Raw genomic sequence first — 27,723 nt, 5'->3', positions numbered from 1 at the left:
GGAGGACACCATCCTCACTCAGCCCCTCAGGCAGGATGTATAAAACCCAGCTGCATTCCTTTCCAGTTAAGTCCAGCCCAAAGTGAGCTTTCTACACAGTAACTGCTGTGTCAGAGTGCGTGTGTGTGTGTGTGTGTGTGTGTTAACTTCTGGGAATCCCTTTGTTACTGTGTTGTGAGCATCTGCGAGGCATGTCTGAGAAATTCATTTTTACCCACCCCCTTTCCTATATGTTCTCTAGCAGCCTATGGAATTTACCCATAATGCTCCAGCAGAGAAAACAAGAAGTGATGATTGCAGTAATTTCAACCCCATGATGAACGAGTATTGTCTGTGGAAGCAGGCTGGTCTGGCTCTTGTGAAGCCGGCACACTGAATAAACAGAACCTTGTTGAACTAGGGAGCCCTATTTGACAGTTAATAATCTGCTAGTAAGCCCGGGCATTGTTGTGTCATCGACTCCCTTACAATGAATTACGGTAAAGTAGAGCTCATTCAGTAAACACTGACTCAGTGAAGTAAGAAAGAGAAAACAAAACAGCAAAGTAACACACAAGACAACTGCTTCACTTTTGTAAAAATAGTGCTCTTTAATATAAATTATTGAAATATTTTAGAAATATAAATATGTGCAACGTTCCTTTTTCATTTATGTTGTTTTGTTTTTTTTGTAATGCTTTGTCATTTCAGATACTACAGCTTTTATTATGCCAGACTAGTGGCCAGCCTTTTTTTTTTTTTTTTTTTTTACAAGTCTTTATAAAAGACAAAATGATTCACAGACACGTGTGGTCCACTGCTGCTGCAACACATGTAAGAACTTGAACTTTTTATGAGAAAATAAGACTTGAGATTTGACAAAAACAAACTTTTTGTCACATTGGTCGTGTTTCCACAAACGTAGAGTGTTTTGCATATTTCAAAGCATTGTGTTTGAAAATCAGATAAGAAAGGCTTAATTTGACCAAATGTTCTAAATTGCGTATGTTGACTCTTGTTTGAGTGGTTATTTTTTTGTTGGCCTTTGTTTTAATAAAGTCTGATGCAGTACATTTTGAAAAAGCTAAAATGCACCTTTAAAAAAGTCCATGACAAGTCGTCATGAACGATCAAACTTGTACAGAAGAAACCACTTCTTTGGAAGATTTTTTTTTTTCCATTCTTCTCCTGTTTGTTTCTGGTTTTGCAAACACAACACACTTCTGCTGTTTTTCCTGGTAAATTACAGCCGTGTGTAAAGCTCAGCCTCAAAACTTCTGAGGAAACTACTCTTGGCAATGAGACTTGTTTGTTGGTGCAAACCAGTCGATTAGAAAAAGCCTTTTTTTTTTTCTCTTCTGTGAAATTTCAAACGTTTGCTTAGAAAATTGCTTGACAGTTCAATGGAAACACGACTACATTGTTATACTTCTGTGCTCCCGGCTTAAGTGGCCACATGAGATCACAAAATGTTGATGATGTGAAAAAGGCTACCACTTCTAAAATCAGGTCACAGTTCAGGATGAGCACTGGTTAAAACACACCGTTCATCAAATCCAAGTCTCTGTTTTACAAAAGGCTTTTTTTTTTTTTTTTTTTAAAAGAATCACTTTAAGGACGTCTTGTGTTCCTTTGACATTCACACAGACAAAACGAACTCCTGCTTCAGAGGTAACGATGGAGAACAGATGGGATGCGAACACTTTAAGAGGAAGAGACGAAATTAAACCGACCGCATAAAAAGTTAATGTCCTCTCTGTTATCCACTACAGGCTGTGCTGTAACGCCTCATTTCCACTGTTTGTTATGACTTGACTCGCCTCACTCGAAACCGTCCTATTTTTATTTATTTATTTTTTTTTCATTTCTGAATTGGCAAGAGCTGTGAAGCATATACCTGGTCCTTTCACCGGCATCAGCCACCAGGGCAGACAAAGAAGTGAAAGCCTTCCTAACGACTGATTGCTCAGCGGGAATCACTTCACTGTGGCTACTTTGCAAAGAGTGAAAGGACTTCAATACGCTCTCCCAGAACTCACATTACTTATGTTGAACCAGTGCATTAGATTTCTCTCTGCTTCTGTGTGTTTTTTTTGAAGGGACAAAAACAGCAGAGAAGGCACTGGTACCAGCTCCGAGTGAGTGGAACAAAGACTAAGCTGTGTGGAAAAGAGGCAAGAGGAAAACCGTGGAGGAGAGAGAGAGACGCTTAGTCACACAGGAATATGTTTGAGATGATAACATAAAAGAAATAACCGTGAGAGGCTCCAAAAAGACAGACTCAGTCGGAACTTTCTTTTCATATCCTTTAGCAAGCTCGGTTCTATACTTACAGGAGCAGCGTCCTGTTGAGCCTGATCATTTCCTCTAAGTCTGAGACATCAATCACGTCAATGTTTTTTGTTTAGCTGTATACCAGTATGTCTCCTCCCACTACTCCCACCCCCCCTCCCCAGCCCCCTCCCCAGTTCTTTAGTTTCCTTTTAGCTAATCCCATTTCCCGCTCTTCTTCTTCTTCTTCTTCTTCTTCTTCTCTCAACCCCTCTCTCCTCAGCCTCTTTTTTTCCTCTAGGATCCTCATCCTCATCCTCATCACACCCAAAGGAGTTTTACAGTGTCGCTGACAATTTTTCCAGCCGCTCTGGACAAAAATAAGTTCCGCTGTTTTGTTTGGTCACGCGCCAACGCTTTTGTCTCAGTAACAGCCGCCTGTTTTGTGTCATTGTCAAAGCGAACATTCAACCCCCCCCCCAAAAAAAAAAAAAAAACATTTAAAAAAAAAAAGAAGAGGGCTTGGGCAGGGGAAGGGGGGGGGGGGGGGGGGGTGGGATGGTAATGGAGGAGAACCGAGAAACAAACAAACAAAATGAGAAGATGCTTTGTAATGCTTTTTCCACACTCTTGTTCCCACGCTAACAAATCCTACACATGGGCCTGTACCTGCTTGTATGTGTGTGTGTGTGTGTGTGTGTGTGCAGAGCTAGCGTGCATGACCACCCTGCTCCCCCCTCTATGAGGCAACATTTGCGGGAAGCAGCGATGGAAATGTGTGCGCTGCCACAACACACACAAAAACACACACACTCAGGCAAACAAATACTCAACGCTCTCTGCTTTAGTTCCCTCCGTGTGGACTCCTGTCTTTTCTCTGTAAGCTCCTCCATCACTGCCCCCCCAACACACACACACACACACACACTCCACACCCCCCAGTTCTCTCTCTTTTTTTTTTTAGCCGTCTTTCTCTCTGTCCAGTGATCCACAGTGTTGTAAATGTCAGGCTGACCGAAGGAGAGGAGAGGTTTTCTTCTGAAGCGCGTGAAACTCCTCCTTTATATTGATCAGGTTGTCATCGTTAATATCTACCAATCAGGTTAATCTTCTACGAGGCTCTGCTCTGCGTCTGTGTCAGTCTTAGGAAACACTGACCCTTGACCTCTCACGTCATCTGCCACTCTCACACTAGTGGTCAGTTTTAGGAGGCAGGACCAGCGAGGTAACCATTATCTGAATCCAACTTTTCATCCCAGTCCCCATGTTGGCGGGGAGGGGGGAGGTGGGGGGGACTCTGGGGTAGCTGGTGTCTGTCAGTGTCGAACCAGATCTGGGATCAGCTGGTCACAATGAAAATCGGACCTCATACTGACCTCGCGTCAGCATCTAACGCTGATTCTGGTCTGTATCTCGTTGTGTGCATTTTATTTATTTATTTTTTTTACATATGCACTGAGAACTGGTCTGCAGCATCCTTAAGACACCCCGGTCCTGGACGGTGGAACCTCTCTGATTCCTGTCAGTCATATCGGGGCATCGTACTCCTCCAGGAAGTCTTTAAGCGTTTGCGGGAGCTGCTCAGTCCTCTCCGACCCCCCAAAGCCTCGGTCGTTCAGGGTCCTCCTGCACATGTGCTGCAGGGACGAGAGCGACGTTGAGAGGGGCCGGCGCAATTCCAAGGGAATCCTCTCACCCCCGGTGTGGATCAGATACACACTGCGCCCCTTCATCTCTGCCTCTCCTGGGTTGCCCCCGCACGCCCCTCCTCTGCTCCTCGCAGCCTCCGGCCCCTTCCCCATGTAGTGCGCGATAAGTTTCAGCACACAGTCGAACTGCGGGAGCTCTTGCGTGTTTTGGGGGTCTGGTTGTAAGAAAAAGCCGCCTCCTTCGCTGTGGATGCGCAGGTTCTTGGTACCCCGAGCCGTCTGGACAGAGAGGGTGAAGAAATAGTGGTGGTCTGAGGAGTCGCGGATCAGGAAGGTGCCTGGTGGTTCAGAGCGCAGCATGGAGCTGGCCTCCCGGCCCCCGACGGCCCCCCAGTAAAACCCACTTTCCTGGAGCTTATGCAATGCACGCATCACCTGAAGGAGAAAACCTACATTAGAACGCATTGTAATGATGCATAATGCTGTTTCTCTACTCAAAGCTATTTCTCTGAAAACAATCAGGCGTTCCTCACCTGCTGGTAGTGTGCGTGTGATCTGAAGGGCTTGTAGTGATGCGGGGTGAAGTTTGACCCGTGAACCCTGCCCACAGGAGAGGTCACGCCGCTCATGGCGAGGTGGTTTTGCCCGCCGGAGGCTACCATGGTGCCATGGCCCCCTGCCTCTGCCCGCTGGCTGCGAGGCAGGGGGCCCGGGACAGGAGTGTCGAGGTGGAAAGGTGCGGCGGGGGAGTTTGGGTCGGAGGGAGAGGGAAGAGAGGGAGACAGGGGTGAGGGCGGCGGGGTCACACACCGGGTCCAGGGCCCCGGGGGAGAGGAGTCCGATGCATCCAGAGAGGGGCTGGGAGAGAGCACCTAAACACAGCTGGAGAGAGAGAGAGAGAGAGAGAGACAGAGAGAGAGAGAGAGAGAGAGAGAGGAGGGCGCACGGATTACAGACTGATGCAGCACACATGCGAAAAGCAAGATGCATCACACAACACAGTTTCCCCTTGAGTCATTCATAAGCACAGACACGAATAAATCACCACTTTGCCACACTGGAGCTCTCAGTTTACTCTCACAGAATGCTGTTATGGTGACTGGGACAAATGCGTGAAGCAAGACTGGGCAGAGCAGGAAGGTTATATATAGTTTACATGAATCCTAGTATGCTGCTGCTGCTGCTGCTGCTGCTGCTGCTGCACCGTGCAGCCAGACGGGAACTGGATCCTGATTGCTTTCAATTGTCTTCGATCGGGCGTACCGCAACAAGGGATTTCAGAAACGGGGTCACTGTGAAAGAGTCCGACGCGTTTTTTTTTCTTCTCTTTTGACAAAATAACTCCTTTCTCCCCTGCTCGGAGGCGACACAGAGGCCCCATTCTCCGGTTTCACTGTGACTAAAAAGGTGTCCCGTTTTCACTGATCCTCTGTGGGCCCCCCCTACCCACCACCACCACCACCACCCCCCCCCCCCCTCCCGCATTAAAAAGCAGCCGGACAGTGCGGGAGGGATAGCAGGAGGCGCCATAACGGTTCCAGCAGCATTTTAAAGAGCCGCTGGAGTAGAGGTCAGAAACACTATTCATAATATGATGGAGAGGAAGAAAAAAAAAAATCCCCCTTAATCTGCGCTTCTTCGGCTGCACTGCACCAAGAGCCTCGAACAGCAACATGAGAACTGCTGCTCTTATATTTGTAAACCCTCTGTGTGTTTTTTTTTTTTTTTGGGTTTATCTGTCGGCTTCGGCAGCTCTGAAACATCTCTCCCTCAGTCTTGTTGAACTTACCTTGCGATTATGTTGAGCTCCGCACCGCAGCCGCTCGTCGCCAAAGCAAAAGCTATGCAAACTACCCGAGAGTAGTGCTGGATGAAATATTAACTCAGGCATTAAAATCCAAACAAAAAAAGTATCCAGAAAGTGTTAAAGGGGGGGTTTCTCTTTTCCTGCGCGGAGGAATGCGGCGGCGGCGTCGATATCAAGCTGGAGAGATCCAGTGAGTGGATAAAGGTTACTGTGGGATGTTTCCAATGACGATTCCTATTCGGAAAGCTCCGCCTCCTACGGAAAGCCCCGCCCCCCCTCCGGTTAGAGGTTCCTGGAAATACGCTCGCGCACAGTCGCGCACGCAAAGAACAGACACGCGGGCTCGCGCTCCCCCGTGGCAGATTGCCAAGAAATAATAATGTGACCTTTGCCGACTTGTTTCCTGGTATTGGTTGGGTCTTTTCTTGACAAATGAACGAGTCGAAATCTGCACTTAAAACACAGTGAATGATAGTAATTTGTAGAACTGTTAAATTAATGGAACAGAGGGTGTAGATGGAGGTTAACATGACAACCCTCATGAGGACAGATTTTTAAACATAACAAGCCACTGTATCGTTGCACTTTTGTTCTTTTGGGCTCAATTTGTGCGCACATATGTATTCATAGGGTAGAATATCTGAAAAAATATGACCCAATAACAAAATGTCAGGTAAATACCCACAAAAGTACACATTTGGCTCATTTAATGTTTTATTAATCATACAAATCTATGTAAAAATCATCATTAATTTCATATAGTATACGATTTGTAGGCTATACAAAACTCAAAATTCAAAACTTCATCAGATTTTGGAAATACTGATTTAAAAAAAAAAAAAGACTTTACTTACATTTTGTTCTATTTTGACATTGTGCTGCAACTGCTACAAAACGATTTCCCGCCACATAAATAAAAGCTCTGTCTTATCTATTTTTCAATCTTACTTTTCACCTCTGTAAATGCCACCTTCTTTAATAAGTTATTATATTTATTTCAATTAAATGGTAAAACTATTTCTACAGCTGCATGTAGGCTACTTTAACTTCTCCCACTGAGGATCAATAAGTAAAAAAAAGATAGTCAACATTTCCATTTTATGGTCAGGCTTCAGAAATGCAACGTGACAGATGATTAACATTTTACCCGCTGCGAGCTGGCAATGGTTTAAAGATAAGGTCCCTCGGGCCCTCATGTCGTGTCAGGAAGTATCTGACTTACTGTAAGTGCTCTTGAGCAACTACCAGCAAAAATCCATTGCAAGCAGAAGTCCTGCATTCAAAGTCTTACTTCATTTGAAGTGTGTTATCAGCTAAATGCAAACATTCTGCTGAATGGCCGTGGTCAGTGTTGTTTTCTTCTCTTTTCTTTTCATATAGTTTGTTACTATTTGTGCATTATGTATAAGAAGCAAGTCTCTTGGGTACTTCATATACTGTAAGTTAGTTTAATAACCTGCATCCAACCCAATATGTTTAAATCCACAATAACCTCAACTAAAAAATACTAAAGATGTAATCCACTCAAAAGTATTTAGCAGAAAAGGAAATACAGTGTCAATCCAATCGGCCTATAAATGATTTATACTTTTCAGTCCGCGCCTTTCTCTGTGTTGAGTAATAGCAAAGAGAGAGATTACAGTCACCGTCTTAATAAGATGAATACAACACCTATAAAACAATTACAACAACATACTATTACCCGCCTTCCAAATGAGTCTTTGTCGTATGATAACAAGCCGAGGTTATGGGTGGAGCGAGGTCCTGTTCCAATCAGAGGTTGAACCAAACACTGTGTAAATTATTACACACCCTGCAGACAGGGGCTTAAACAAACAGCTACAATAAAGGACAAGAATGAATCATGTGCTCACACAGAGGAGGACAAAGATCTAAAAAAAAAGTGATACGCACAAAAATAGACTCCAGCAAGCAGGCAATGGATATGCAAATGTTATCTTGATGTGCCAGGAAATCTGTGATGTCTGATCTAAGTTTTAGTGAGAATTTGACAAATGTCTAACTGCATAACAGGATTTTAAAGTAGTTTGGACTCTGGCCGCTAGAGGGCATTTAAAGACATTTAATTCATACAAAAACACAAACAGATACAAGTACTGTAGTATTTATCTTTTTTTGTTTTGTTTTGTCAAAGTTAAAGTAAGTTAAACACATAACAAGCGATTTGAATTCAATCGAGCATTTCAGACTAAATTTGCAACACCAGTTACAGTTGTGTTTGTGAACCCCGGAACTGTGTCGATAAAGTTTTTTCAAAAGTCTTCTCTGCAGCAGCAGCAGCAATGGCGGCTCCCATGTCCTGGAGGAGGCTGGTGCACTCCATGTACACACCGGCCATCGCCGGGGTATTTACCCGAATATCCGACCGACTCTTCCGTGCACGGGACAGAAGAGGAGGGTAAGAGACTCGGTTAATCCTCGAGGTTTAAAAAAACCAACAAAATAAACGTGCGCAGTTTGAGACGCGTTGCTAATGTTGTTGCTGCTAACCTAGTTGAATGTCGGACGTTGTGTCATTCCTTTGATCTTCTTTTTAAAAAAAAATGGAAAATCCACAATGAGCACGCTTCCCACATACTTTGCACCTAATAGTTGAGTTTCAATCACGTTCCTGAGTTTGAAAACAGAAACTAACCTGCAGGGGGGAAATGGAGGTTTTCATAACTTTTAGTTCTGTACATGCTGTTCCTCTTCACGTTTATGTAACACATCTGACATCTTCTTCTTCTGCTGCTGCTGCTGTCCCATCATGTCAGGGGCTTCATACGTTTCCCCATCAGCTGTGTGGCTACATGCATGAATAATATCTCAGATCAGCACACCTGCGGTTGATATTCGTGTTGCCTCTTGTTGTTTAGGTCCATTCAGAAGCACAGGGTGGGTGATGATGATGATGATGATGATGATGGTGACTCAATAAAACAACTTTCTCCTACATCCAGATAACAGAAACGCACACTGAGTGAGGGATGTACTCATTCGGTGTGCCAGATGAAGAGTTTAGGGTCTGTGAGCAATACATTTTGTCAAGATCTTTATGGTTTTGTGAGGTTGTTTTAACCCCAAACAGTGGACTCAACTTTTTTTTTGTTTTTTTTATTTATTTGTTAGGGACGGTGCATATTAATGAGCAGCTGTAAAAAAAAAAAAAAAAAATGCAGAAGTGCTAGTTTCCATCTGTTGTCTCTAGGCAGGTAACAGAGAAATACAAAGGTACAAAAGTGACACAAGACAGTCATAGAGGTTAAAGGTTAAAGGTGGTCACAGACTTGGTTTTCTTTTATCCACTGTTTGAGGTGTGTTTTTAACGTTGCACATGTTTGTGAGTCTCTTATTGTGAGTGGGAGAATATTCCAGTATTTAGTTCCTTTGACTGACTGAACAGTTTGAATGCAGTGCGTCTGTGTGGGACCTCACTGTCTCCTCGGGCTGTGGCCCCTGGTGCCGGTCCCACTGGCAGACTTCAGCTTTATGAAGTCCTTCAAAGGGAGGAGGAGGAGCAAGTCTGTGCAAAATATTATATATAAAACATGCATTTTTTTTAAATGAACAAAATTATGAAAATTTAGTAAATTATGTTTATCTAAAACAGTGCAATGGTGAAACGAAAATACCAATTCGTTTATTAATATTTTGCCATATAACTTTGTTATTTCCTTTTGCATCTTCAATAATAGTCATGAATAAATTTGCCTTCGCCCGCCGCGTTGTGCTTATTACTTTATTTCTAAGTGAGGTAAATCTCTGTCTGTCTGTGGTCAGACCTTTCATTCAGTTTTCTGCAACTTTTCCCACAGTGCGTCTCAGCACTATCATTATCTATTGTGCTTAAAATTACTCACCCAAGCCACATTTATCTGTTTGAACAACAGGTAATGTAGGACGTGCCAAGAGGCCGTGAACAATATGTCAACATGTCACTGCTGGGAGAAAAAAGTGTTTATGTTTATGTGGAATTGATCTGATGCTATGTGTTTAGTATGATCTCTATTTATGAACTTTTTTTTGTACTACATTCTTCTGCAAATAATACCCTTTATAGTTCCCTTTGTGTGAACCCCCCCACCCATTATTAAATGCAGTTAGACAAGATTACCAGGATCTCAGATCAAGACTTTTACTGATAAATAAAAAGCACAACCACCACTGATACAACTATACAATGAAGAGAACAGAGGAATGTGTATTTGAACTCTAGTGAATGTAAGTGTAATGCATGTAAATGTGCTATACAAATAGACTTGACATGTAAAGACTTATTTAAGATACAGCAGAGCTTAGAGATTCTTAAGAGTCAAGAGGGTCAAAGCTTAAAGCCCAAAATGATGACAAGGGAGTATGTCCAAATTAATGCAAACTCTAATCTGAAAAGTACAGATAACAGAAAAGCGTTCCCCTCAGAAGATCTTGACAAGATGGTTGTTGTTTATACTGCATCGACCTTGAAATTGCACGAAGCAGCTCAGTGGATTCAGCTATTATTCACTTATTATACATCTGCAGTAATACACAGGTTATCATCTCGGAGATTCAAGATTTTTATTTGTCACATGCTCATACAGATGTGCAGTGAAATGTAAATACTGTTCCACAAGGCCATGCAATAAACACTCAAAAATCACTATTACACATATATACAGATTATGTTAAGACTAAAAAATATGCAAAATGTATGAAATGTAAACAGTGTAAAGGTGGTGTCTCTTAGTAGTTATTGAGTTAACATAATGGAGATTGAGTCCATTCCTCTCTGATCAATGCCTTTACAGTTCATGAGGTACTGGAGGTACAGGATGGTGGACAATTCCTGGAAAAATAAGTCACTAATGGGAAGTCTGTCCATTCTGTTTTCTCCGGTCTCTGTTAGTGTTTCTTTGTCTGTATGAATAAAGAAAAGATTGATGACTTTAAACGGTGAGAGTTTCAACACCGTCGCAAATGAAGGGAAAAAATAAATCCACGTTCAGATGAAGGAAAACAGTCGACGCGACCGACAGCGTAGGGAAACGCGGTTACCTGCCGTTAGTTGCAGCTTTTTGCAGAAGATATCGGAACAGAGATCTTTGACTTCGTTACGCTTTCAGATAACACTGAAGCGTCCGGGGATGTTTGTGGTTTATTTGGCGTCCTGATAAAATCGAAACACTGTTGCTCATAAACTGTTGAATTCCTGGAAGGTGACTTTATTTGCCAAAAAAAAAAAAAAAAAAAACATAGTTTGGGCATGACGGAGCCTGCCAGCAGAATCTGTCATCTATCATCTTATCAGTCACACACGCACAGACCTCCGCTCTGTAGCTCTGGTTTCTGTCAGAGTCGAAGCTTGAAGCAGGAAACGTTTTAGAATGTGTTTATGACTTGTTAATGGAGCAGACAAACGAGAGCACATCATTAATACTACTATTTATGAAAGTATGGTACAGTATGTGGTGTATTATATTTGTTTAAATAAGACCAGGGGTTCCCAAACTTTCAGCCCATGACCCCTAAAATAAGATGCTAAAGACTGGAGACCTCTACTGTCCCTGCAGGTGGTTTAAACAGCCGGGCACACTAACAGGCCTATTCGAACACTGGCATTATATCAATCAATTATAACAATGTAAAGCGCCAATTTATGTTGTTATCTCTAGGAAAAGAGCAGGTAAAGACCATACTCGACAAAAAAGAACACAACCGCCTGAACACCGTGTTTACTGTAAGAAACATGTGGAGCAGAACATAGGTCATCTCTTGAACTCATTTTTTTTGGCATCTATTTTCACAATAATGGGACAAATATTCCATTTGAAGTCATTTTTATATGTTTTAGGACGACCACCCCCAGGTGGTGCCGACTCCCACTTTGGGAACAACTGCTTTAGACCTTGTTTTTTTTGTTTTGTTTTTGAAGTGAAGTCATAATGCGATAACCATCCGCTTGGTTTACCAAGTTATGGTAGCTGTTTGGAGACAAGTCTTTCCTGTTTAAAGCTGACATCAGCATGACAGTGCATATCTGCTTTAAGACAGGTACCAGAAGATTTGATTTCTGTTTTCAATATGGCCCCTTTCATACATGAAATCGTCATGTTTTCTAGATAATTTGCCATATTGCTTTTCACATATGTACCTCACAGTGGGAGATTATCATTTACATTATTTGAAGAGTCCAGTTTGGCTCAGGTGGGGGCAGGAACCTGGAAAGAGCATGCAGGAGGAGGAGGGGGAGTCTTCCCACTAAATACCACTAAAAGTTGTTTGTAGGTGTTTTCATCCTGACTTTGTTATAAACATTTTCTCGGGGGCTGGCAGAAAAAACCTGGGTGAAGTCAGGATGAGCAGATTTGGTCATCAGATTTCACACATGCATCCCTCATGTCAGGACATTTCAGGAGTGCAGTGCATGTGTGAAAGAAGCTAATGGAAGAGCCCTCACCTTTATGGATAAACTGGATTCAAACTTTTCCTGAAAGCCTTCCTATGAGAGACGATCTTTGAACCCTTCAGCTGTCATCAACGACCATTTAGCCTGTTTGGGCAACAGCCAATATTTCAGCGGATATCTGGATTGTTTATTCTAGATATCCAGGCCATGAGTTTCTCCTGGTCATTTATTAAGCCTGACTACAACCTGAGAAGAAACATTTCATCAAGGTTTGGAATTCTCACTGGAACTTTTCCAGAAATCCTAGAAACTTTGGGAATTTTAAGGCAAATTTTCAGGAATTTTCTCTAGAAATATTCTAGAAAAATTTCAGGAATTTTCAATTAAATGTTCCTTTCCATGATAAAAAAAAAATATATAGACATTTTCAGAAGAATTTTCAGTTCAATTTTTTTATATATATTTTCAGGAACATTCATGAAAGTTGAATAGAAATTTGTTGCAAGTTTGAGAAACTTTCTTTCTATGAAAAATTTCAGGAACATTTTCAGCATTTGTTTTACATTTCTGGAAGTTTTTGGGTATTTAAGTCTAACTTTAAGATTCTTACTTGAATCCCAGAATGTCAGAACTCAAAAAAACACGTTTTATTTCTGCCGCCCTCGTCCGTCTTATCAGGTGGGTGACGGTCTGGATGCATCATCCAACGTAACTTTTTCCAGGAAAAATGGATCAATCATCTAATTCACCTCATGCAAATAAAATGAGATCACGCAAGCTCACTGTTGGGGAATTTTGATTTGCGAGGAAAGATGAGAGGCAAAGACCGATGGAACCTTTTTTTTCCATTTCACGCTTCAAATGGAGGAATGTGGCGCCATGATGAACCAAAACAAACAGCTCCTCTATTCCACATAATTAAATTAGCGTCTAACCTCATTAAGTAAAACCCAGTTATCAAGTCGGTGTTACTACAATGCAAAAACAAGCTTCCATAGCATATATAGAGAACGGGTGTGTTGAATCTGGGGATTGATAAACCTGCTCTGAAGCCTGTTTCATAGAGGCTTTTATGTAACTAAGGTAACGCTGATTTAATATTCCTCCTCTCAGTCCTGACATGACCAAGCTGAGAGCTCCTTCATGTCCCTTTAGCATTCAGACAAGCCGTATGTTCTCCTTGATAGGAGTCCGATCCCAAACATTGAAGAAATCCCCTCCCTTTGTTTGCTGCACAACTTCAGACTCAGCACAGTGGCTTTGGAAAGATGCTCTGAGCTTTGTTTCCCGTTTTGAAAAGGACTTTTGTTTCCTCCGACTTCGTGTAGACAGTTTCTGTGGGTCAAATCCAAACCAAAACCTAAACCATATGAGTGTGTGTGTGTGTAGTGTAAGGTAGAAAGGATTTCAATAGAGTCACTTCAAACAGGCGGCCTCTGAGGTTGTGTGAGGATATCACTCCACCCTGTTTTTTCTTTATTTCATGTGGTTGCTCTGTCAGACAGAATAGTGAGATTGTACAGCAGACAAAAGGGGGCAGTGGTGATGATGGGGGTGAATTTAAGGACACTGAGGACAAAAAGAAACCAAACAGACGTACCGCTCCATCGCTTTGATCTGCGTCCTTAAACGTCACAAGCATTCAGTCCATTAGTATATCAAATAAAGTCCATCAGTGTATCAACAAGGAAATAACATGGAAGCCAAAGTTTTTAAGCAATAATCACAAACAGCTGCAAAGTATTTTTTTTAAACTGGAGATTTTTTTTTATTTTTCAAACAAAAACTTATTCATACGGAAGAGGATTACAGGCAATGAAAATAATTGATTTTGTTCTGAAATTATTTTCCAAGAATTCTGACGTTAGTCAGATTAAAAAGATATAAAATCATCTTCTGTTTTTTTGGTCTTATTTTTTTTTTTTTTGCTGTTGTTGAAAAGCTTTTTGAAGGTTTGATGACCTTTTGATTTGGACATGCATACTCTTTTTTTTTTTTTTACCTTCTTTTTCTTCGTTTGACGAAAAGGACCCCAAACATGCTGCTGATGTTTAAACTGAACACTTGTAGCCAAAAACCAAGACTGTAATAGATCCTCCAAAGGTTTTTTTTAATTTAACAAAATATTGAGATTAAAAATCTCTTTTTCAAGAATGTCTGAGTAGCAGCTCAATATGCAGAGCTTCACACAAACAACGAGCAGCCAGAAATACAATAAAATAAAAAAAAAAAACATAAAAAGACACAAATAATACAATACAGTACTTTATTGGCCCCCAGGGGGAGATTTCTTGTCACAGCTTTGCAAAAACAAATATTTTGTGAAGATCATCCACAAACACTTCAGGGAGAACATCTACAGCCAGATGTGTCCGCAGCCAAGTCATTTAACATCCTTTTACAATCATCCAATGAGAGCAGCTCGTTAAGTCTCAGCTCTTTTTGTAACTCCTTCCAAGGAAAGGGAGCAGCAAACTTAACCGCCTTTCCCCCCCCCGATTAATTTCTGACTTTTGGGAAGGGCAGTGTTGAAGTTTCTGGAATTGAAGGTGGTAGATCGTTGTACTCTAAGTGACTGATGTGGGTCAGACGGTATGAAGGAAGTAGACTTGTCGATGATAAAACATCCATTATTGATTGTAAAATCAATTTGTTTTCGATCGCTATTGTGGACCAAATACGTGCAAAATTATAATCCGCTGTCATTACACATTTTCTCTTCAACCTCAGCGTATTGCCCAGTTTACACAACTAAACATTAACCAGTTACTAAATATTCTCCTGCTCTAACAATTCAGATATGGAGTGGAATAATAAAGGGAATATTCTTGTTTAGTTTGTGCTGGTCCCTTACATTGACGTCCCCATGTGTCCTGCAGCTCCTCGGTGTTCCTGTTAGCTCCCCTCCTGGCCGAAGCCGACCCAGCCCCCCGCCACGTTTCCAGGCCCACCGGGTCAGCAGGAGCTCAGGGCACAGATGGCCTCTGCTCCCACTTCAGATGGATGGCAGAGCACGTGCCCGCCTTCAGGGTGCCGGGCACCCACATCCACGTCCTCACCTCGCCTGACCAGTTCTACCAGACCATGAAGGTAGGTGTCACCATGAAATGACTTCTTTCTTTCTTTCTTTCTTTCTTGTATTGTCATGTGTCATGTGTTGTCATGTGTTGTGGCAGGTTGGTGATTAATGAAGCAGAGAAGGTATTTGAGGAAGTAAAGTTTTCCCAGAAGACAATGTTAATTTACTCTGAGCTGGCAGAGAAGCAAAATGCAAATGACAGGAGTTAAAGTTTCAACTCTAAAGTGACTCGTCTACGCCCCACATCGTCAATACACTTCATGCTCGATTAATACGCTCTCTGCTTGAACACTGTGAAAAAGAATCTAACAGGGATGATGTTTAAGAGGTTAACACGGTCACTACAACTCTGTTAAAACTGGGTTGTTAGAATGTGATGTAAGGTAACGTTATCCCCACGCCTGCTGTGTGTCACCTCACTGGAATCCTTTGATGTTCCCTCACACTTCAGCCTGTTCGCCTGTTTTTGTTTTGTTTTTACGCTGCCATTGTCACAGCCAAGCAGGAAGTCCTCAAGTGCAAATCTATTATTTGCCATGAATCCAAATGATCAAAAATAAAGACACTAGATTGAATTTTTAAAGAAGCGTCTTGATTCTCATTTCAGGGGGGGGGGGGGGGGATTCTCTGCGACCACTGATATATTCCCATCTCTGTGTGAAATGAGGTCCAAAGATAACACAATTAACCTACACACTGATGCACGTGTCACAACGAGCGAGCGTTATATAAAAAGTCAAGGTGTGTGTGTGTGTGTGTGTGTGTGTGTGTGAGAGTGGGCGGGAGTCACAAAACCATGTCATTTGTTTTTCTTTTAAATCGACACTAACCTTCAACATCCACAGCTCGGAAAAGCGCAACACTAAATGAATGCCATTGTGTTGTTTTAATTATATATCACTTTCTTCACACACACCACAAGAACACACACACACACACACACACACACAAAACCACACACCCTCTATCTGTTGCTTCAGGCTGTTTGGTGTTACGTTGTGCTGACGTGTGTGTATGTAGATCCAGAACGGGGCGGCAGTAGCTCCGTCTGTAGGGACAGTTGGGGAACCGGAGGGTCGCCGGTTCAAGTCCCTGTGCGGACCAAGTCTGGAAATCTGGTAGCTGGAAAGGCGCCAGGGCACTTGCCCGTGGTGCCCTTGAGCAATGCACCGAACCCCCCCCCAAACAGCTCTGGAGCTCTCCCTGTGTAGCAGCCTCACTCTCTCATCTCTCCACTAGTGCATGTCCACAGGGTCCTGTTTGTGCGTGTGCGTGTGTGTGTGTGTGTGTGTGTGTGTGTGTGTGTGTGTGTGTGTGTGTGTGTGTGTGTGTGTGTGTGTGTGTGTGTGTGTGTGTGTGTGTGTGTGTGTGTGTGTGTGTGTGTGTGTGTGTGTGTGTGTGTGTGTGTGTGTGTGTGTGTGTGTGTGTGTGTGTGTGTGTGTGTGTGTGTGTGTGTGTGTGTGTGTGTGTGTGTGTGTGTGTGTGTGTGTGTGTGTGTGTGTGTGTGTGTGTTTCAGGCCGGTATGTGTGAGAAGCACGTCTTTCAATAATGAGAGTGTAAGCCAGAATTTCCCTCGGGGATTAATAAAGTATGTAAAATAGATTTAGAAGCCAAATGAAGAGAAGGCTAAAAACAAAGGGATATTGTTTACCAAAGTAAAAATGTACTGAACGCTGATCAATCAATATCTCCTCCAAGTGTTCAGACTTGTGTTCAAACTCTGAGCGACACATCGATGTTACGTCAACAGTTTTTGCAACGTGCAGGTTTTTTCCTCATCCTTGAATTCCAAACATGCCCGACGTTTAACCAAAGAATAAGAATTTAGTAGTTTTTCTTTTAAGGGGCTCTGCTTTTTTTTTTTCACGTTTTTTGGGACTTTGTTTTGTTTTTTGTTTTCTCGTGATTTCTATCTTTTATCTTCTGACGTTTGTCACCCGATCACACAAACACACCTCACACACTCCTCAAAACTCAAATTCACTGTTGTGTGTTTTTTGTTCTTTTTCTTTGCTTTGCTTTGCAGGCTCGCATCAAGACGGCGAAGAGACGAGTGGTGATGGCCTCGTTGTATCTGGGAACAGGCCAGCTGGAGCAGGAGCTGGTGAGAAGAGAAGTATTTGTGTGTGTGAGAGTGAGAGTGAGAGAAAGAGAGAGAGAAGCAAAAACTTACAAATCGTTTACGTCTTTACTTTGGAGCAGGTGAGAATAATGGCATCCAAACATCTGTGCGTGCCAAATAACTGGTCAGAGATGCCAGAAAATGTGAGTCAGAGTCCTCCTCGGGAGAACCGCAGTGTGGTTTGTTCAGACTGAAAATGTACTCCAGGCCAGCTACAAGGACTGACCCTAAACTGCAAGGCTTTATGGGAATAAGGAGACCACTGTTGGCATGTGATAGCCCGCTGTTCTTCATGCTTAGAGCGCCTAGCATAACAACATTATCCTGGAGCAAAACCACAGTCTGGAATCGAGCTCATGTTCAGCTGTTTTTATGTTGTTGGGGTTTTTTTTTTTTTTTTGTGAGTGAGTTTCAGAAAAAAAGGGCACAGACGAGTCAAACATGTTTAATTTCAGCTCCAATCGTCTGAATCAGCTGTGATGGTCACTGAACTCTGTAACTTCACAGGACGATGGATTACTGGAAAAAGCAAGTCGAGCACTGACTCTGACTCTGTGATATTAAGAAAGCGCAGGTTTGCTTGTAACTCGACACAATGACCTGATCTCGCTTCAGTAGAAAAATGCGAGTCTGGTTTGTGGTTCAGCCCTGAAGAATGCAAACTTGCAGGTGTGATTTCACCCCCCCCCCCCCCAAAAAAAAAAACACCCCGCTCTCGGGTTCAAGGATTTACTGATACCGACAATCCCACATGTGCTCCACATTTAACTAAACTCAGGCAGTGAGGAGGATCTGGAGCTGAAGGCAGGGCACAGAATTCGTTCGCCAACGTGAAGTCAAAGGATCTTTATTTACTTGTTGCAAATCCAACACTGTGTTAGGTGTGAAATGATGACTCTGTGCTTTACTCTTGTGATCTCATGTTTTGATGTCTGTGTCGTCGTTGTTAAGGTGGACTGTATGGAGGAAGCCTTACTGCGCTCACAGGAGAACAGTCATGATCCAGACCTGAAAGTCTCTGTGCTGCTGGACTACACGCGCGGCTCACGAGGTCATTCACAACGTCCATCAGATTTTTTTTTTTTTAGATTTCAGAAATCCACACTTGTTGTTCTGACTCTTTTTGTTTGTTTGTTTTGTGTGTGTGTGTGTGTGTTTTTATTTGAACGTGCAGGTCAGATAAACTCGAGAACGATGCTGCTGCCGCTGCTGCAGCGCTTCGCCTCTCAGATGCGAGTCTCTCTGTATCACACTCCGGACCTGAGGGGGCTGCTGCGGCTGCTCGTCCCTCAGCGCTTCAACGAGACCATCGGGGTGCAGCACATCAAAGTCTACCTGTTCGATGACAGCATCATCATCAGCGGGTACGTCGGTTTCTGCACAGAGAGCTTGTTTGCTGTCCTTTGTGTCAACACGTCCACGCACAAAAAAAAAAAAGAGTTTGTTTGAATTCCAGCGGAAGTTCAAAAGTTTGTCCTGCTTTCACCCTGGTTTCAGTCCACGTTATATATTTGCACAGTTCTTTCTAAATGGACGCGCAGGTGTTTTTACTACTATTTCTAGGCAAAGCTTCCCATCAAGCTCCACTGGTTGTGCTCCAAGCCGCGATGGCAGGATGCCTGTTTGTGTGGTTTCCACTCGGTTTTAAGATCAGCTCGTGCTGCTTTCACTGACCTGAGCGATAATCAGCAGGAAAGAAACTGAAAATACTACAAGAACAATCCAAGAGACTGATTAACACAATGACCACAATGGCTTTAATATTTAAAAACAACCTGCAGCTGTTTATAAAAAAAAAAACAAACAAGCCTTCAAGTCCTTCCTTCAAATTAAAGTTTCTGAGTAACTGTCACATATCCAAGATAAAGTGATATCCTCTCACATGCCAGAAATACCAGAACGTTGTCAAACATCTGATTGTGTTTGTAGGTCAGCATGTTGTTGTTTGTTTCCTTTCATGTTTTAATATTAACAAGGACTTACTAAAGATAAAACAAAATGTGTAGATACGTCACACATCTAGCTCATTCAAAATCAGATGAACCCAAGTGTTTAGCTCTTTTTTTTTTTTTTTTTTGATCTTCAGTCCTGACATTTTATACGCAGCACAAGATTCTCTGTTTTATCAAAGATCACTTTTCTTAAAATAACGTTAAAATTTTGTGTAAAAAAAACTGCGACGGATGTACAAGGAGGAGAAATAAAGGGTTTTAATGAGAAATTCCTCAGCGTCTTAGCTTAAAGAATTAAATGAATTAAGGGTGGTATTTTGCGGCACGCGCCCTGTCAAAAGGAAAAAGAAGCGATTCCCAGAGCATGAAGCAACACTCCTGTCCGCTCTCTCGCCTCTTTAACTCTTCCTGTGTTTCGTGTTTCAGGGCGAACCTGAGCGACTCGTACTTCACCAACAGACAGGACCGATACGTGCTGCTGGAGAACTGTGGGGAGGTCGCCGACTTCTTCTCCGACCTGGTGGAGGCTGTTGGTGACGTTTCCCTGCAGCTCCAGCCCGACGACTCGGTCACCATGCTGGAGGGGATGGTGCATCCGTACAAAGGTGGAAACCAAACCCGTGTGTGTGTGTGTGTGTGTGTGTGTGTGTGTGTTCTCTGTGTACACACAGTCACATATTTACCCTCCAACATGTTTTGACACAGTTTGACACTTTCTGCTCGAGTTTTTCAGCAAGAGGAGCCGATGGGTTTCACTAATGGAGCTTGAAAGCTTAGAAAGGGGCCAATAGATGATGGTCAGAGAGTGTGTGTGTGTGTGTGTGTGTTGTAAGAGAGTACAGTGAGAGAGATTAAGAGAGCTCTTGCGGTTGGCTAGCCATGCAGTCGGATGTGAAATTGTCAGGATTTTCACTACGCACGCGCACGCGCACGCACACGCGCGCACACACACACACACACACACACACACACACACACAGACAGAGCTGTGTGTCCGTAACTGGAGTGCAGACTGCCAGGATGTTAGTTTGAGGAGTGAATGACATCATGTCTGCAGGATCGGACCGCCGTGCTAACGAACACCAGGAATAGAGTTGTGATGTCAGAGTGTTGCTGGAAGATGATATGGACACCGTACAAACACGCACACACACGCGCACACACACACGCACACACACGCACACACTTATACGGAGACTATAGTCCTATAAACCCAACAGAAAAGACAACCAAACAGGCGTACATCACATTTATTATGTGCTGAGACGGTCCATTAACAGTTTAATGAAAAATGAAGCCGACGCTGAAGTGCAAAATCCTGCAGTTCATCGAGTGTCCACTGGAGGCAGGCTGCAGAAGAACAGAAAGTCACATACACACTCAGTCAAAAAAAAAAAGCCTGTTTCTACAAGAGAAATTAACATTTTTACAGCCTGCTTCAAAAACCGGTCTGATTAGCTCGTGTCTCGATCTGCACACTCTGTACGGAGGAGGAATTATTTCATAACCCGCTCATCCCCCATCTGTACCGTCTTCGGAGGTAGTAACAACAATGGCGAGATGGTTTCGGGTGAGCGCAGCGCGGTGCGGTGTCTGTGTGCGTGCATTTTTTTTTTTGACACTGATTCAAGGAGTGTGTTGATGTTTAGAGCTTTTGTTTCCTTTGCTTCCTGACAGCCTGGTTTGTTTGAGTGACTATAAAGACCCACTGATGTTTTGTTCCAGTTCAAGCATTGCAGCACTGAAGAGTGACGTGAGGAATGTAATATGCATATAGTTAACCTGGTTCTCACGTCGTGAATATGAGGAAGTGGTTTATTTGGAAACTGTGAGCGGAGTTGTCAGAAAGAGTGACAAGGATGTGGGAAGTTAAGAGATTAAGTGATGAGGTGTGTAAAATGAGTTCAGATATCGCTTCTCTTTGTCCGTTGTCTCAGAAACACAGAAAACAATGTTTCATGGCCTTTGTCCAAAATTCTGATGAATTGAGAGGTGATCTCTCTCCGAGCTCAGATCACTGTGACCCCCAGAGGTCAGTTCGACCGACGCTTCGTCCGCGTGCATCCTCTCATTTTGTGTCTCCATGCCAACCAGGCAACAGGCAGGACTTCTCGGTGGCGGCGAGACAGCGGATCATGGAGGTGATGACCACAGCCCAGGTGAGGCAGCAGCTCCTGAACAGCTCGGAGGACTCTGACAACGAGGGGATGAGCGAGGGGGAGGAGGACACCTGGGTGTTTCCTCTGGTCCAGATGAAACCTCTGGGCATCCAGGTGGACGAGCAGGTCACGCAGGTGAGCACTCTGCACCTGAAAGTACACCCGAAGCGCCCCATGTACAGAGGCCGTAGTCCGCCATTTAAACTGAGCCGCGCAGTAAAGAAACCGACTTAAGCAAACTTGAAAAAGCAGAGATTTGAGATTAATTTACTGCTCATTCTGGATGTTTTCAAGGTATATTTGGACCATTCAGTCCAGTTGCACTTGCAGTTTCAGGATAAAGTATGAAGAAATATAAATGAGAATTAAATAAGTCAGAGAAGTCATAAGAAGTGTTGCACCCCTAACCAGCTCTGTTATTAGCACAGCATCTTTTTTGTCACATTGTCCGCACCTGCAGCTCTTTTTATTTTTTCCCCCACTTTCTCTCTGAACCCGCAGCGCCTGCTGACAGACGCGGGGCCGGACTCCACTGTGTTTCTAACATCGGGTTACTTTAACCTGACCCGGGCGTACATGGGGCTGGTGCTCGGGGCCGGAGCCAGCTACCGCATCCTCACCGCCTCCCCCGAGGTCAACGGCTTCTTTGGAGCCAAGGGCGTCGCCGGGGCAATCCCCGCAGCGTACATCCACATCGCCAGACAGTTTTACAATCAGGTGTGCCGGCTGGGCCAGCAGGAGAGGATACACCTGCACGAGTACCACAGGTCACAGTGGACCTTCCACGCTAAAGGTGGGGGGGGGGGGGTCACACAGGATATCCTTACAGAGAACCTGACTGTCTGAACACTATAGTTCAGGCTGCAAACATTTCTATTCTTCTTAATCATCTTTTTAGTAAATGCAAAGTGTGTGAACTGTTTACAGATTTACAAGAAACCAAAGTGTCTTCAACTTGTTTGTTTTGTCGGATCAAAACTTCAAAACATGACACAAGAAAAAGCAAAAAAGAAGTCAGAATAAAAGCATAGACCGCATCTGGAATATTTCATGTATTAGGTCAGCTGTGCGTCTGCATTCTCTACACATCATAAACATGGCATAGCTCGCTCATTTATCCTTTGCCACCCACTTTTTTTTTTTTCCTAACATCTGTGTGAACAGTTGTTGATGGGAAAAAGTCTTCACACTTTGAGTTTCATTTCGCTTATTACCTCAGAAATGTGTGAAAGTGTAGGATGTGAGCCAGACTTTTTATGTAGCACAAGTCATTTAGTTTGACTTTTAACATCTTGTGGATTGATTACTAGGCTTCCACTTTACTCACTAACAACACTTTCCAGACTAGTTCACTTTGACTGAGTGGAAATGTTTACACACGTCACCCCGGCTGCTCTGCTCTCTGCTGTTGTTGTGGTCTCAGAGGAATTCAGCGTGAGAGACGAGGGCCTGTACAGTCACTGAGTCGTAGCCTCAGGACAAGGATGTACACTCACTCTCTCTCTCGTGCTTTTGGGTTTTTTTGGATCCGCGTCGGGGATTTCTGCATGTGCTTCCTCTCAGTTGTGGTCTGCGCCGACAGAATTCCCTGCTGGAGCCCTCACCTCCTCACCGGCTCACTCCGGTTTTTTCCTCTCCTGCAGGTCTGTGGTATTACCTCCAGGGGCAGGGCCGGCCGTGCCTCACGCTAATTGGCTCTCCCAATTTTGGTTACCGCTCGGTTCATCGTGACCTGGAGGCCCAAATCGCCATAGTAACGGAGAACGAGGAGCTGCAGAGCCAACTGCAGGAGGTCGGCTCTTTATGCTTACTTTATCCCCAGCCAGAAATAATAATGATGATGAATGACTCCTGGATTCACACCTGTGTTTTCACTCTCAGGAGCAGGAGACGTTGTACCAGCGCTCCTCAGAGGTCTCCGACTCCACGTTTGAGCAGCCGGACCGCCACGTCAAGCTGTGGGTCAAACTGGTCACTCCGCTCATCAAGAACTTCTTCTAAGATGCCACCAGGTTGTTACACACACACGCATACATGCAGGGGATTGTTTTCAAAGCGAGGGGGAAAATAAGAAAAACACGAGACATTGAGATTATCAGGCAGGTTGTAAAGATGCACTAACCAATACTTGTGCGCTGACTGGTGCAAAACTGAGGCACCGGTCAGCTCAGTTCAGTATCAGGTCGAGCAGTAACCCGTGTACAGATGCTGAGTTCTTTCCACATCAGCCCGGTACGACTCTAAACCCCCTCACTATGATTTCTGTTTCAGAACCAGCCAAAAAACTCCTCACAGGAGCTTTAAGGGCAGTGTTTGAATGAAGTAGAAGTGCTACATTTCACTGCTTAAAGAATGGTCTGTTGTTTTTTTTTTTTATTCAGTCAGGATTTATTGTCGAGTCGACGAAAAACCTCCCTGAACACAGTCTACAGAAACACACACAGACAGACACGTAGTAAAGCGGGCTGCGGTTTCTTAGAAATGCCTGCAGTCATTGTGGTGCGTCTTAAAATCACCGGGTCCCATCCTCGTCTTCCCAGCAGCCCGACTCAGCAGAGTGCGAGCGGTGAAGGAGAGTCGTCTGATTCACTCGAGTCGAGCAGTGAGTCAGCGCGCTGTTATGGTGATGATTTGACTCTGTGGTCTCTGTGTGAGTCCTGTTTGGACCTGACAGAGTGAAGTCAGATCAACCCTGGAACTAACAGGTTAGGTTCAGTTTGTAGAAGTGTTTCAGTGTTTGGACAGATCTCCAGAGCAGGAGACAGTCAGCATTTTTTTTTTTTTCTCTGTTGTTTCTCAGAACAGGACGGGTCACAGGCGGGATGGTGACGGTAAATGGGTGGCGTCTTATCGCTACCTGGATGGAGTCATGGAAAAAAAAAAAAATGTGTGTGATCTGCTGCCAAGAGGAAATAGATCTTGTTTTAGTACTCAAGTATTGTTCAGTTATGTCAGAAGATGTAAAAATACCTCAGAGACAAAGACGTGAACTGGAGTGCCGCTTGTTGGGGAAGGTTTAAAAAATAAAAAAAAAACGCACTATTACACAACCAAGAGGCAAGTCGAGAGGTCGCCCCGCCACACTCTGCTGTGGCCTCGGGCTACAAGTGAAACATCAGCAGGAAAGCCTCTTCAGTGCCGTCATGATCTTCACCAACTTTAAACTCCTGCAGTTACTTAAAAATCAATCAGAGCTTCTCACTTCAATTCAAACAACTTCATTAATCACTAAATTAATTAAAAAAAAAAAAAAAATCACTAAATTAGTAAAACTAAAAAATAAACACTAGAGGGTTAATTTTGATCAAGGAGAAAAAGGATCTGTCTTGGTAAGGAGGATAAAAAGTCCCAAACACAAGCTGCTACTGCGCCCGGCTTTTATGTATTGATCCATATCAATATATTCTTAAATATCTTATTTATATGTCAAATGTTACTGATATTGTAACGTATCTTCTTACTGTAAATGACCACAGGCACCTGAAATGAATCAAATCAAAAATTGTATTATGACAGACTTATGATATCAGCAAATAACTCGTGGTTGTCCAGAGAATCAGTCACATATCTTTTATATATCTATTATAACATATCATGTACCAGTTTAAGTATTTTAACTTACACTAGTACGTCTCTGTTACCTAATGTACAAACACTTTTTCTCTGCGTGGTCGGTAAACACATTAAATGAATCTCTATTGTTTCAGCTTATCCACAGCGTCACTAAAATTCATTTGAATCCTCGGGGAACATTTTTGGATCACTGCTTCTTTTTTTTTCCCCTTGTGGAGGTTGGACTGTTTAAACACATGGACGTAGTCTCAGTGACATTACCCATTCGTTTCTAAAGAGGCGCTTTGAAGCCAAAAGATGGCAGTCGCCACATTTAAAATCATTTTTTCCACCTACTTTGACTTTTTTCATCAGCATAGGGTTAATGATTTGTGTGATGTGGAAGCTCGGACAGAAAATTTGACAATGAAAATGGATTCAAATGTAAAACGTTGTGAAATTTGCTGAAAAAAAATGTGAGTATTGAGCCCGTTTGGTTTAACTGAAGCTTTTTTTTTCTCTGCTCCTCTGCTGTGTGCGTGTAGGAGCAGTGCAGGGACACGCTGACACAAACAAACAGGAACACCAGCCATCACACACGACTGTTTACTTTTATTGCAGCAGAACACGGAGATCTGTACAAGTCTTTATTGTTGGGAACACGTGCGTCTACTCTCACCGTGTCTGCATTAATCAGTAACTTCATCTCACCGCCTGCTGCAGTCAGTGAACTTATCCACACAGACTCTGTACACAGCGCTGCGTTATAGCCACACAGAAGATAACGCACATTCTCAACTTTTCACTAAAGGAGCAGCGGTGACACAATCTGCTAAATGAACGCTCTGCTTATGTCTTGGAAAAAAAACTTGTTTTTGTAGATTAAAGTAACTTTTCCAGGATTGTCAAGCAGTTTTTTTTTTTTTTTTTGGTCTCCTCTCTTGTGTTTTGTCTGGTTTTGTCATCTGTCAACTTGACCACACGTCTCTTTGTTTTCTTTTTTCCTGAAAGAGGAAGAAAACAAACGTGTCCCTCCAACAATAGCCTTTCCGTGTAGAGGGACAAAAACAAACAACACACATCCTTATCGACATTGCAGGAGGTCTATAGTTAGAATCTGTTGATAATAGGTTGGCGCTTCTCCAAACGGTTCTTGTGTTGTGTTGTGCAGACTCGTGTAAGGGTCAGCGTGGTGAAGAGACGGCTGATGTCCACACAGCGTCAATCATTGATCCTGGTAATAACAGGCTGGTGTGGTGGACACAGCTGCCCTCTAGTGGTGAAGCTGGGCTTACTCGACTCACCACCTGAGCCACATAAACATGTACCATAAGGGCGTCCTGCATGTGTCTGCATGATAGGATAGCCAGATTTATTTATGTAAAATAAGTTTTCAATAACTGAGCTTCATTTGTGTCTTTAATGGTGTTCTATTTGATCTATAATTGTGATCAATGATACAGTAAGTGAATATGTAAATTATGTTTACACAAATAGTAGCAAGTTCTACTTTTTTTTTTGCATTACTCAGCGAGGTGATACTTCATTTCCCCCTGATTTTTTTATGTAGATTTCTGTTGATTTTTTTTTTCCTTTTCAGCCTCTTTCATGCTTTCTCATCCTGATTGAAAGAACAGTCTTTGAAGAGAAAATATTTTCTGTGTGTTTTGTGCAGGGGGTGCGTGGCTTCAGTTTTTCTCAGTCCTGATCTTGGAGGCTCTTTATGGAGGTCGCTCCTCTCCTCCAGAACGGGACAGTCGGACATGCTTCAGTGTGAACGGCATGCTGGGAGACTTTTGGACTTCATCTCGGGTTTACGCTCATCGGTGTGTCGCAGGAAGTCGGACACACACAGGGGAGCCACTTGTGGTGCATTCAGGGGTTAATCCCCTTTATGTAAACTCCAGATCTTTTGGTTTACAACTAATGTTACCCTGTTAGTTTATTAACAGTGAACACAATCACACTTTGGGATTCTGTTTTATTTTTTAAGTATTACTAACAAAGAAATTTCTACACATCTCTCCAGATCCATGCTGCATGTTTCAGATAGCAAAAGAGACTTCATCAGTGGAAGTCCCTGAAGTGCACACAGGGGTAAAACCTCGAGGAGCCTTAATGACCGTTTAAGAGCGAGTTTACAGGAACAGGAATCAAAGCTAAATGTACAGTGTCTGTGTTATTACCTTTGTAAATTAAAGGACAATTATGTGAGTTTTTAAAAATGACTTCAGATGTTTTGACTTCTTTGTTTGGTTAGGGAGGTGTTTTTCATTTTTACCTTCAGTGTGTAAACAAACAGCATTTCATTTTGAAAGTAAAAAAAAAAAGGACCACACAAAGGTTTGGATGTTATTTTGGAAAAACTCATGACACCAAAAGAGTCAGTGGGCAGGTTTTAGGGAAAACAAGCAAACAAATCTCTAAAATCCCTCTGACACACTGTTAGAGAGATGAGTGAGTTTATAAAGTTAGACTATTCAAAAACAAACAGGGTACTAGTCACAACACTTGATGGCAGCACGTCTTGTTTAGAGGAACTAAATGAAAGGGCCTTAAGACGAGCGAGAGTGTTCCACAAGTTTCATTTTGGCAGTCAAGCTCCGTGTGTGATTCCTCAGATATGGCACATGTCTGACGGACACATCGCTGTCGCCTGCTTGAAGGCAGCAGCGACCAATTCACGTGGACGCACATCATGGAGGGCACAGCTACGACCGCGTTCAGTTTAACTTTAGGAACTCAGACGGAATTTTGAGACAAG

At 43.1% G+C, this 27,723-nt stretch overlaps 2 protein-coding genes across 4 annotated transcripts; one reads left to right on the top strand and one right to left on the bottom strand.

The window, feature by feature from the left end:
* Positions 1–565: 565 nt before the first annotated feature.
* Positions 566–7,592, bottom strand: socs3b (suppressor of cytokine signaling 3b). 2 transcript variants are annotated; one of them, XM_020646224.3, is made up of 3 exons: positions 6,561–7,592; positions 4,433–4,781; positions 566–4,334 (listed from the first exon to the last, which is right to left on the bottom strand). In XM_020646224.3, exons 2-3 carry the CDS (start codon positions 4,559–4,561, stop codon positions 3,777–3,779), a joined length of 687 nt encoding a protein of 228 aa, XP_020501880.1. In that variant the 5' UTR covers positions 4,562–4,781; positions 6,561–7,592; the 3' UTR covers positions 566–3,776. The 2 variants fall into 2 exon arrangements, with proteins under 2 accessions (XP_020501880.1, XP_020501879.1); XM_020646223.3 differs by lacking the exon at positions 6,561–7,592 and adding an exon at positions 5,689–5,943.
* Positions 7,593–7,860: 268 nt separating this feature from the next.
* LOC109993305 (CDP-diacylglycerol--glycerol-3-phosphate 3-phosphatidyltransferase, mitochondrial) lies at positions 7,861–27,187 on the top strand. Of its 2 annotated transcripts, none has more exons than XM_020646222.3 (11): positions 7,861–8,125; positions 14,974–15,184; positions 17,201–17,278; positions 18,248–18,347; positions 18,471–18,660; positions 19,675–19,853; positions 21,343–21,542; positions 21,909–22,200; positions 23,051–23,199; positions 23,289–23,419; positions 26,635–27,187. In XM_020646222.3, exons 1-10 carry the CDS (start codon positions 8,010–8,012, stop codon positions 23,406–23,408), a joined length of 1,635 nt encoding a protein of 544 aa, XP_020501878.1. In that variant the 5' UTR covers positions 7,861–8,009; the 3' UTR covers positions 23,409–23,419; positions 26,635–27,187. The 2 variants fall into 2 exon arrangements, with proteins under 2 accessions (XP_020501878.1, XP_029135611.1); XM_029279778.2 differs by lacking the exon at positions 26,635–27,187 and adding an exon at positions 25,505–25,861.
* Positions 27,188–27,723: the final 536 nt, after the last annotated feature.

The sequence above is a fragment of the Labrus bergylta genome, chromosome 21, assembly GCF_963930695.1.
Source record: "Labrus bergylta chromosome 21, fLabBer1.1, whole genome shotgun sequence".
Classification (NCBI taxonomy): domain Eukaryota; kingdom Metazoa; phylum Chordata; class Actinopteri; order Labriformes; family Labridae; genus Labrus; species Labrus bergylta.
This window is presented reverse-complemented; position numbering and strand designations above follow the sequence as displayed.

Excerpts from the sequence above, each read along its gene's own strand:
- socs3b (XM_020646224.3), bottom strand. The coding sequence starts at position 4,561 with ATGGTAGCCTCCGGCGGGCAAAACCACCTCGCCATGAGCGGCGTGACC. Across the intron at positions 4,335-4,432 it reads CACACGCACACTACCAGCAG|GTGATGCGTGCATTGCATAA; the intron begins GTGAGGAACGCC and ends TTTCTCCTTCAG.
- LOC109993305 (XM_020646222.3), top strand. The coding sequence starts at position 8,010 with ATGGCGGCTCCCATGTCCTGGAGGAGGCTGGTGCACTCCATGTACACA. Across the intron at positions 8,126-14,973 it reads GCACGGGACAGAAGAGGAGG|CTCCTCGGTGTTCCTGTTAG; the intron begins GTAAGAGACTCG and ends TGTGTCCTGCAG. Across the intron at positions 19,854-21,342 it reads GATGGTGCATCCGTACAAAG|GCAACAGGCAGGACTTCTCG; the intron begins GTGGAAACCAAA and ends CATGCCAACCAG.